This window comes from Octopus bimaculoides, chromosome 22 (assembly GCF_046866305.1).
Source record: "Octopus bimaculoides isolate indiv1 chromosome 22, ASM4686630v1, whole genome shotgun sequence".
Taxonomy (NCBI): Eukaryota; Metazoa; Mollusca; class Cephalopoda; order Octopoda; family Octopodidae; genus Octopus; species Octopus bimaculoides.
In genome coordinates this window covers 33,959,392-33,971,031 of record NC_142949.1, presented here as the reverse complement: position 1 = coordinate 33,971,031, position 11,640 = coordinate 33,959,392, and the positions used below count along the sequence as shown (strand labels likewise).

Genomic DNA, 11,640 nt, shown 5'->3' with positions numbered 1-11,640 from the left:
TCTGCCCCATTATTCAATGGTGCACCCTCAGATTTACAGTGATACACTTATTTCGAAATTCCACTTTAGCATTATTACAAACTAGTGCCCATCCAGAAATATTCTGAAGCACCCAGCTAGCCAACAGGTCTGTTCAGAGGAACTGCACCCAATGAGGTAGTCAGAGACAAGGTAGCGAGAGGAGACAACTATAAAAGGTAAAAAAAACTGAAAAAGAAGACTCGACACTGAAGGCATTTACAAATAGATTTTACTTAATTATAGAGTTCAAGGAAGTAAAAGGTGCCAATGTGTACATAGTACATGGCTACTATGTTGTTATGGTTTCATGATTTCTCTGCTGCAACTTCTGAAAAATAGGAAAAGAGAAAAGAAAATATGTATATAAATATATTGCAACACAGTTACTTTGGGGCTACACTGGCATGGGATCTACAAGAGAGATTAATTCAGATTCTAAAAATTATTTTGTAATTACTTAGCATTGTAAATGCATTTTTAAAAAAAATTCTTACTGTTTTAATAATGAGAAAACCATATAATAATTAAAATAAATGCGTAGATCACGGAGCATAGTAAATTTGCTCATGTAGATCTCATGGAAAGTAGTACTAGCACAAACTAAAACTAAAAAGTAATCTCTCTTTAAATTGGAGATCAAATAGCAAAGTGGCACCTTTCTCTTTCTTAAGAAATGATGTGAATTTAGTGCTGGTTTCTTGTAGAAAATGCAACTGCCTTTGTCTTGTCACTGATCACATTGGAAAAATCTTTAACCAACATCTTACAGGTTTTTAGGAATTGAAAAGTAATTTCCCTTGTAGATCACATGCCAAAGTGTCACCGTTACTTTTCCTTGACAGGCTTTGCTCTGCTGAATATTGATTTCAAATTTTGGCACAAGGCCAGCAATTTCGAAGGATGGAGTAAGTCGATTACACTTCCGCTGTTTATAGCAGTGCTTGGAAGGAAGGTGTGTAGCATGTGATCGTCCCATTGACCATGATTGAGAAAGTTGTCGTGGCAATACCTGCTCAGAGGCCTATGCAAAGTTGCAGAAAGTGTATGGAGAGGAGTGTATGAGCTGCACACAAGTGTACGAATGGTTCAGACATTTCCAAGATGGCTGAAAAAAATGTCAATACTGATGAACGTTCTGGGAGACCTACAACCAGCAGAACTGAGAAAAACATTGCAGCTGTGAGGGGAAATCGTTGAATCAACATCCTTGAGTTATCAGAGGATGTGCAGATTAGTCCTGGTTCAGTTCAGTCCGTTATCTTCATATTTCAAGAAACTAATATACAACAATATTATCAAACCATTATGCAAGAGGTACAAAATTTAAACTTTACTTAAAATCAATAAAATTTCTTCCTTCTCGGTACAACAAAATTATTTCTACACCATTACTTTAAAAAACAAATTTTTTTAACTACCTCAACTTAAATATCAACCAACCTATTTTAACAAACCAATAAATATACATTTAATTAAGTCATTGGACTGTGGTCACGGTGGACTATGTATCCGGACTGTTGCCATAGAAACGATGCTAAAGCACACAGAGTGAAGCCACTTGGCAAAGATTGACCTTGAGCTCTGCTGTGCATGCATACTAAGTTTTAACGTTCTAGCTCACTTCTGCTGTTTACAGCAGTGCTTGGAAGGAATGTGTCTACTAAGTTTGTGCCGAAACTGCTTTCAGGTGGCCAAGAAGACACGCAGGTTTCAGTTGCACAAGATAGCCTTGATATTGTCGAGAACAATGACAACCAACTACATGGTTCCGGGTTCAGTCCCACTGCATGGCACTTTGGGCAAGTGTCTTCTACTATAGCCTCGGGCCAACCAAAGCCTTGTGAATGGATTTGGTAGACGGAAACTGAAAGAAACCCATCGTATATATGTGTATATATATATATATATATATATATATATATATATATATATATATATATATATATATATGTATGTATGTATGTATGTATGTGTGTTTGTCCCCCCCACCATCGCTTGACAACCGATGCTGGGGTGTTTACGTCCCCGTAACTTAGCAGTTTGGCAAAAAGAAACCGATAGAATAAGTACTAGGCTTACAAAGAATAAGTCCTGGGGTCGATATACTCGACCAAAAGCGGTGCTCCAGCATGGCCACAGTCAAATGACTGAAACAAGTAAAAGAGTAAAAAGAAAGTGGCCTCTGAGCAGGTATCGCCAAGCTTTTGGCAAACTTTGATGCAGATTCTCTGCTCAACTTCCTCTGTCCCGTCAATGCGACGATTACACGCTACACACCTTCCTTCCAAGCACTGCTGCAGTAAACAGCGGAAGTGAGCTAGAACGTTAAAACTTACTACACATGCACAGCAGAGTTCAAGATAAACGTGTGCCAAGTGGCTTCACTCTGTGTGCTTTAGCATCGTTACTATGGCAGCTGTCCGGATACTTATTGATCAGACTACTTATAGGGCTATGTACCTCAGCATGTGGGTGGAGGCACAATGGCCCAGTGGTTAGGGCAGCGGACTCGCGGTCATAGGATCACGGTTTCGATTCCCAGATCGGGCGTTGTGAGTGTTTATTGAGCGAAAACACCTAAAGCTCCACAAGACTCCAGCAGGGGCTGGTGGTGAACCCTGCTGTACTCTTTCACCACAACTTTCTCTCACTCTTACTTGCTGTTTCTGTTGTGCCTGTAATTCATAGGGTCAGCCTTGTCACACTGTGTCACGCTGAATATCCCCGAGAACTACGTTAAGGGTACACGTGTCTGTGGAGTGCTCAACCACTTGCACGTTAATTTCACAAGCAGGCTGTTCCGTTGATTGGATCAACTGGAACCCTCGACGGAGTGCCGACAACCACCTCAGCATGTGGTACATAGTCCACCGTGACCACAGTCCAATGAATGAATCCAGGAAATGAAAGAATACTCTACCAAGCACAGCCATAGACCGAAGGAAAGAAAATAACTTACTGACTGGTTTTCCTCCTTCCCATCGTGTAGCCTTTACAAATGCCGCAGACTGCTTCTCAGCCGCTGCTCTCGGTGCTGGGTGGAGACAAGATCGCACAACTTTGGCACAGATTGATGAAAACTGCACATAACTAAAAAAAAAAAATTTTTTTTTTTAAATTACAAGACAATGTAAGTTCTTAAAAATTAAACTTTTTTTTTTCTAAAGTATTATTCAAACATTCACAAATTGGTAATAATGCCACACTTTGGTTTCCAATGAGATAATTATTATTTTTTTTTTAATCATTAACTCCATTACATCATCATCGTTTTTCCCATGCTGGCATGGGGTGGATGAGTTTTTAGAGGTCAAAATGTCCTTCTTGTCACTAATTGTTCAAATGGACCTGGACAAGATTTGAACTCGGAGCATAGATGTAAGTAAATACGTTCCAATTTAGATTCAGAGACAAGATCCAGCATCCAGAACAATGCTTTTCCAACATGTGTGTCGTGACATTTACTCACTCTTTATGACATCACCGTGGAGGCGCAATGGCCCAGTGGTTAGGGCAGCGGACTCGCAGTCATAGGATCGCGGTTTTGATTCCCAGACCGGGCATTGTGAGTGTTTATTGAGCAAAAACACCTAAAGCTCCACGAGGCTTCGGCAGGGGATGGTGGCGAACCCTGCTGTACTCTTTCACCACAACTTTCTCTCACTCTTACTTCCTGTTTCTGTTGTGCCTGTAATTCAAAGGGTCAGCCTTGTCACACTGTGTCACGCTGAATATCCCCGAGAACTACGTTAAGGGTACATGTGTCTGTGGAGTGCTCAGCCACTTGCACGTTAATTTCACGAGCAGGCTGTTCCGTTGATTGGATCAACTGGAACCCTCGACGTCGTAAGCGACGGAGTGCCAACAACAATGACATCACCATACTTATTTTAAAGCTGGAATAATCTCATCAAAAAGCTAAACCCTGTTTCTATAACAGAACAAAATTTTGATGCCACAAGAACCTTTGTACTGTTGCTCAAAACTCCTACAAACAGAAACCAAGTCAGCCTTAAATCACACCTCATCATCTTAAAAATGAAAGGATAGAGAATAAATAATCTTTTCTACTTTCGGCACAAGGCCCAAAAGTTTTTGGAAGTGGGAGGAGGGGCAGTCAATTAGATCAACCCCAGTATGCAACTGGTACTTAATTTATTGACCCCAAAAGGATGAAAGGCAAAGTCAACCTCGGTGGAATATGTAGTAACGGGTAAAATACCGCTAAGCATCTCGGTCGGCATGCTAAAAACTCTGCCAGCTCGCCAACTTGGATAGAATAAATAATGCAATATTCTCCTGGCCTCTTTTGCTTAGCTGCTAAGTAATAGGGATGCAAACATACCAACACCAGTTGTCAAGCAGTGGTGGGGGATAAATATATACATATATTCGACCTTCTTTCAGTTTCCTTCAACCAAACCTCACAAGGCTTTAATCAGCATGTGGACATATGGCTATAGAAGAAGACACTTGTCCAAGGTGTCAGGCACTGGGACTGAACCCAGAACCATGTGGTTGAGAAGCAAGCTTCTTACCACACAGCCACGCCTGCACCTTTATATACACACACATATTCATGCTTATATATCCATATTTTGACATCATGTGATGATTGTAAATGAGGATCACTGTCCTACAAGTGGTGTTGTTTGTTTCCAGTCTCCCATAAGGAAATATTACACTTCTCGGTAACAGGTAAGGGTAAGTGACAGGAAGAGCATCTGGATTTAGAAAATCTGCCTCGATACACTCCATCTGACTCATGGAAACTTGGAAAAGTGGACGTTAAACAATAACTGGTACTTATTTTTCCAACCCCGAAAGGATGAAAGGCAACGCCGACCTCGGAGGAATTTCAGATCGTGGAGACGGACAAAAATACAGCTAAGCATTTCGACCGGCGTGCTAATAATGATGTCAAATGTTTTGGTGCGTGACTTTTGGCTTACCCTGTATAATTCCTACATTTTTAAAGAAGTCTTTCAGACGTGTTAATTATTCTGTGTAAACATTGAGAACAAGTGATAAGTGATACCGAAATTACGTAACAAAAGGTTTCTGTTGAGGAATTAAAACCGAAAGAGTTTTGTTACTTTTTGTTTTTCAGTAACATTTTAATAAAATAAAAGAAAAAAAAACATTGAATTTCTGCATAAGAACATTTAGTAGCGAAAAGAGAAAAGCAACTAATTTTCTTCTTTATATCACAGACAAGGGAGGCAGTCAAGGTGATAGAGAATATACGGTTTGTGTATGTGTGAGGTCAATTCATGCTCTCGTTAAAAGCGGTCCATCCGCGACTATCTTGTCTATTTTTCAGACATACTTTACCTAAATTACAACATCCAATGTTGTTGACACTTTTTCTTAAGACAGCATAGTATGATCTGAAGGAAGTCTACATGCTATTTCTTGCCATATTTGTATATTTTCTTTAATTTGTAGCTCTCTATCAACTTCATGCACAACCTACAGTTACGTTTTTAATCTACCCGAAACTGATAAAATTAGAACAAGTATATATAATAATAATAATAATAATGCTTTCAAATTTTAGAACAATGCCAACAATTTTGGGGGTAGGAGGGATTAAATCGATTATATCGACTCCTAGTGCTTGAACTGGTACTTATTTTATCGCTCCAGACAGGATGAAAGGCAAAGTCGACCTCGGCGGAATTTGAACTCGGAACGTAAATGCGGACGAAATCCCGCTAAGCATTTTGCCCCAGCGTGCTAATTACTACCAATAATAATGATAATAAATAACAGCAACAATTAATGTAGACCTCAATTAGCCAGGCAGAAGTCGACCGTGTGTCTCGTCAAAAGAAATCATTGCGTGTGTCCTGTCCTTGGAAGTGAAAAGGCAAAGTGAAGACTTTACTACCGAACAGGGCAAAATATTACAAGGAGCTTCGATAATAATGAAAATTATTATAAACACAGCGTCGTGTATAATATACCAGAACAGGTATTTTAATACAAATGGCTAAATATATATTCATTCTTTCACCTTTTGCTTAACGATGTAATTGCATGTCAGAGATACACCTTCGTTTCACATACATAATTGAATGCCTCTAAAACAATTAAGCACGACCTTCTTCCACTGAAATTTGGCAATTTTAAAGAATTACACCGAGTAGGGGTTAAATATGTATTACATTAAAAAGAACTGGTATATTTCTCTAAAGATATCCTCGACGTGAACCTAAATAAAAAACAGGACAAGGGTTTTTCGCTTCAGCCTGTCTCTTCTTCTGCTTATATTATATTCGTTCTGCATATTTTAAACACTGGATAAAAGCAATGGTGTTGTGATATTAATGAAATAAACGAAATAGCTTACTTTAGTCCAGCTTGACGCCAAAATGTAGACATGGTGAGTGAAAAGGTTGAGTGACGAGAGGAACCAGGCGAAGCAGAAAGGTGGACGTAACCTTGACGAAACCTACCCAGAATGCACCACTTCAAACGGTGTATACCGAACAGAAGCTTCCGGTAAAATTATATCCGTCTGCAACAGTAGTTCTCGAACGGGAGTGTCCAGATAGGATTTTTGTTAGGGTCCACTCAAGTAAAATAGTAAATTGGAGATCCTTACGTTACAAGTCCTAACGTAAGATCGCCGAAAATTTTGTTTTAGAAGCATTTATTGCAGGAAACATTTAGGTTTCTTTCTTTAACGTTTTACATAGTTCGAACTATACAAGTGAATGCGTGCGAAACAAATTTTGAAAGACGTATCTGTAAAATTAGTTTTTAAACATTGAATGGCTAGCGGGTGGGGAGAGGCACTAGAATAAAAATAGTGATCAAATGGTTCCACAGGTTTTTTAAAAATGGTTGGGAACCACGGGGTCTTCAATAATGATTAGTTATGGGTTCTCATTCTTAAGGTATTTTTCGATGTTGTTGTTATTATTATTATTATTATTATTATTATTATTCAGGTCACTGCCTGGAATCAAACTTCGAATCTTGGGGTTAGTAACCTGTGCTCTTAACCACTACACCATATGCCTGTGGGCAATTATGGAGTGAATTTTAGGGCTTATAAATCTAATATTCTCCTATCCTTCCTTAATACCGGTTCCCTTATGCTGCTCATATCTGCACCCGGTCTGCTTAGGAGGTTGTTGTGCCCTAGCATATGTGCTGCTTCTTTTAGTTTTCTTATTTTCCAGTGGTGTTCTCTGTCTATTATTTTAACTTCAACCCACAGGGGGAAGTGGTCTCCATTTTTCCATACATGATCAGCTATACCCGATTTATCAATATCTCTTCTTTGTATGACCCTTCACAGCTGAATGGGATGGAATACATGCAGTTTTTGGCCATATTCTCTTCTATTTGTGGTTTTATTCGAAGGAGGGTATATCAGCCGAAACGTTGTGTTAACAACAAACAAGATGAGGACAAATATCTGCCAAATGTAAATAATGTATATTTCTTTTGGTTCTTCAGCTTTTCAGTTTAACTCTCACCAAAGTCAAATTGCCTAAAGAGAAAAAAAACTTGTTATCCCCTACAAGTTTCTCACTGGTTTCCACTTCTTCAACTCCTCTACATTGATGTCCTTTAAGGATCCTAAATAAATAAATACAATAAATGAAATGCAATGATTATTCAGTCTCCAGCATCTTCGTTCGTTCACCTCTTTCTTCATGGAAAAGATGCTAGTCTCTTGTAAGTCACTTCTGTTACTGTTAACTCCAGCTTGGTCATAGCCATCTCTGAAGAGCAGACCCATGATCTAAGATGTTCTTATAATAGTGTACCTTGGACTACATTATCCAATGTGTTTTTCCTTTTAAGACTGTAGGGTGTATAGATAGATAGATAGATAGATTTGGTGGAGGAGAGATTTTCTTGAGGGAGATTTGGCTGCTATTTCTACCAAGTAGGTCTACAGAGAAGTTTTATTCATTGGTTAATTTGAACTCAAGACTGCAAGCTAACACAAACATTTATCAATTTCTGTATCCCTGCTAATAACAGTGAATTGCATTTTTCAATGTCGTCTATTTTATAAACTATTCATAAGTCAAATAAATTAGTTTACTGTGAAAGAAAGAAGAGAAGTTTAATGTTTGGGTGGAGACTCTTTGTCACACGAAAGTTTTTTCTAACTCACTGAAAAACTAATTCAATCCACATTTAAACTGTTTATCCTCACTAACCAACAATTCAGATGCTCTTTGGTTTCCTTGGGTTCTAAGATTTATGTTCTTTTCATCATTAACCAATCCAAAAGGATTAACAGAATCATTAGAACATCAGACAAAATATTAAGTAATATTTGTTCCAGTTCTTTATGTTTTGGGTTTAAGTCCCTCTAAGGTCAACTTAACCTCTCATTCTTCTGAGATTGGTAATAAGGAAAATACCAGACCAGTGTGGTTGATTGATGAAATTGTTAGAACGCTGAATACAATGTCATAAGGTATTTATTTTGGCTCTTAACATTCTGAGTTCAAATCTTGATGTGGCTTACCTTACCTTTCGTTCTTCCAGGGTCAATGAAACAAAAACACAAATCCTGGGGCCAAAATTGCTAGAGTGTTAGACAATATTCCATGGAATCTTTGCTCTGGCTCTTTTAAGCTCTGAGTTCAAATCCTGCAGGGATCAATTTTGCCTTCCATTTTTCCAGGGTTAATTAAATAGAATATGAGTCTACAGCAAAAGACTGGCAAAATTTATTTGAATATCAGACAAAATACCTTGTGGTATTTACTTTCAACTATTTGCATTCTGTGGCTGTCTGTGATGACACTGGTGCTAAACTATATCAGCAATTGTCTTTTCTTTAAATAGTTTTGGTAACATAGAAAGTGGAGGAAACTTACTGTAGGTTCTTCATTGAATAGACTCTGCCTTTTCTTTACCAAAAGCCATTTTATTCCAGTTTTGTTTATACCAAGCATGAGCAACCTTTATCAAGAAGTGGGCCACATGAACCAGAGCTCATCATCAGAGGAACTGCACTACTAATAGAAATTCAACTTAAATTTTTGTAGCCACACAATTGAGAAAGTTCCATGAGCTGCAGTTTGCCCATAATTGGTTTATACTCACTAACTGCTAAGGCACGCCATCAATAGTATTCTTGAAATAAGTATCTATGCCTGTTTCTTTCATTTCATGATTGATTAAAACAGCGGACGGACAAAACTGCTAAAGCAGTGAACAAAATACAACCACGTAGTTTTTGCTCCACTTCTTGGATGTTCTGAGTTCAAATCTCACTGAGGTCAGATTTCAGATTTAATTAAAGAGGTGGAGAGACAGAATTGTCAGAGCAATGAACAAAATACTACCATGGCGCAGCAGTGACTGTGCATGGTAAGAAGCTTGTTTCTCAACTACATGGTTCCGGGTTCAGTCCCACTGTGTGGCACCTTGGGCTAGTGTCTTCTACTTTAGCTCTGAACTTACTACTAACGAATATGAATCCATTATCACTATCATTATCATTCGTCCCTTCAGCGTTTAGATTATTTCTGTCAAATGAAATGCTTAGTTATTCACATCGTCGTCGTCATCATCACCATCACCATTTAATATCTGTTTTCCATGCTGGCATGGGTTGGATGGTTTGACTGAAATCTGTTAAGCTAAGAAGCTGCACCAGGCTCCAATCTGATTTGGCAAGGTTTCTACAGCTGGATGCCCTTCCTAACACCAACCACTCCAAGAGCATAGTGGGTGCTTTTTACATGCCACTGGCACAGGTGCCATTGATCTGTCACTGACATTGGCTACAACTATGGTCAAACTTGACTTGACAGGTCTACACAAGTATATCATCAAAGGCCACATTGCTTTCTATTAATTATGCCTTACTCGTAACTTCGAAATTTCAATGATGTATTGTTTATTTTTCGAATAACATTTTAGGTTAGGTGTGAGAGGTCAAATCTGGAAATCCGGCTGGTTTGAACATAGGACAGGTAGAACATTTTGGCTGGATATGTCCAGTTTAAATGCTAAAGGGCTAATGTCCATTTTTTTCATGCTTGCATAGGTCAGATGAAATTTGTAAAGGCAGGCATATTTTCCGACGGCAGGATGCCTTTCCTGTCACCAACACTCACCTGTTTCCGGCCAAGTAATATTTCTCCATGACTAGGTATGCTTTATATGGAAGACTGGAAATGAACGACTTCACTTGTATGACATTGTCTCTCATTTATAACCATCACATGATGTCTAGATAAAAGTATGCACAAACAAAACGCATTATGTATGTATATTGAAGTTCTCTGCAATGTAAGATCTTCTCTTCCCTAATGACGGAGGCTCGTCTCATCCAGTGTTAATCGCATCCATTACGGCCGCATATTGTGATGAACTACATCTACCAACATTATTATGGATCTCTGAGCCCCCAGAAACAGCTGTTGGACTTATAAAACCTTTCTTCTACCCCTTTAATTTTCTGTCATTTGTATTCTGTGTAAGCTGGATCTATTAATATAAATACCTATATATTTATTCTTAAAAATTCATCAGTCTCCAGGGCAGCCTTTGACTCTTTTTTTCCTATCCAAAGAATTTTTTTAACCCAATATTCTACATGCTACTATTTAAAAGCATTTTACATATTTCTTTTAACTGAATTCACAGCAGATTACGCTAGGGGTAACTAGCATAATCTACTTGAGTCCAGCTGTTTAAAAGTGAAAAATACCGATGAAGATATTCTGAGATCCTATTACATATTACAAGGAGTGCATTCACCATGGCCTCTCCCCCTCCCAGGCTGCACTTGCTCACCTGGATGGTGTCCACCCCTGTTGATTTACCTTTCTTTCCTCTACTTCCTTTCTTAGAATGGGGAAGTTGTCTGTGTCCGCTGTTGGTGGACATTCAGTTATCAGTGTTTCCTCTTGTCTCGTGGTTATATAAATCTGTGCAAAATTCTGTCCAATGGATCAGACAGAGAAAGAGGTAAGTGAACACGCCTAAAGATGAGAGACACAGTGCGAGAGGTAGAAGACAGAGATGGGTGGAGGGATCTGGCTGCAAGGTCGTCAAATGTTGCCCCAACAATCAGCCAGACAACGGGATATTTTATGTAATATTCTGAAATTACCCTTTGGGGCAATGCTGGATTTGGGCAACGAATGGGCCCTGAATCAAAATACCAGCAAGAAAATATGCAAACTGCATCGTCGTTGAATAAAAAAAGTCCAAAGATAATATCTCGCCCATCTTGTCTTTACAAGAATTATGTTTTTTTTTTTTTTTTTTTTTTTTTGGCAAATTTTTTTTTTTTTTCTCATAATCGTTGTCACAGAATTAAAAGCAATGGTGTAGCAGAGATTGGAATACACACAATGTTTATAATTTTAATAAATTATCAAAACAATTTACTGTTTATTGAACAAGAAAATAATAGAGATGAAAACTGTACAAGACAATTGGTAGATACAAGAATAAAAGGCCAACATGGCACATTAGCAACACCTCACTTGCTCAGTCTAGCATCAATATCTCAATACACACCGTTAACCAAACTTGTTTTTTTTTTTTTACTTGATACTACAGCAGTTGTTTGGAAACAATTAGTCTGACTAACAGCAATAGATAGGTAGATGGATAGAT

The 11,640-nt window shown here is 38.3% G+C and overlaps 1 protein-coding gene across 1 annotated transcript; it reads right to left on the bottom strand.

Annotated features, from left to right (window-relative positions):
• Window positions 1-233: 233 nt before the first annotated feature.
• LOC149131439 (ATP synthase F(1) complex subunit epsilon, mitochondrial-like) lies at window positions 234-6,536 on the bottom strand. Its single transcript, XM_089339549.1, has 3 exons — window positions 6,377-6,536; window positions 2,981-3,111; window positions 234-349 (listed from the first exon to the last, which is right to left on the bottom strand). Exons 1-3 carry the CDS (start codon window positions 6,406-6,408, stop codon window positions 327-329), a joined length of 186 nt encoding a protein of 61 aa, XP_089195675.1. The 5' UTR covers window positions 6,409-6,536; the 3' UTR covers window positions 234-326.
• Between the last annotated feature and the right edge of the window lie 5,104 nt (window positions 6,537-11,640).

Excerpts from the sequence above, each read along its gene's own strand:
- LOC149131439 (XM_089339549.1), bottom strand. The coding sequence starts at position 6,408 with ATGTCTACATTTTGGCGTCAAGCTGGACTAAA. Across the intron at positions 3,112-6,376 it reads TGGCGTCAAGCTGGACTAAA|TTATGTGCAGTTTTCATCAA; the intron begins GTAAGCTATTTC and ends TTTTTTTTTTAG. Across the intron at positions 350-2,980 it reads GGAAGGAGGAAAACCAGTCA|AAGTTGCAGCAGAGAAATCA; the intron begins GTAAGTTATTTT and ends CCTATTTTTCAG.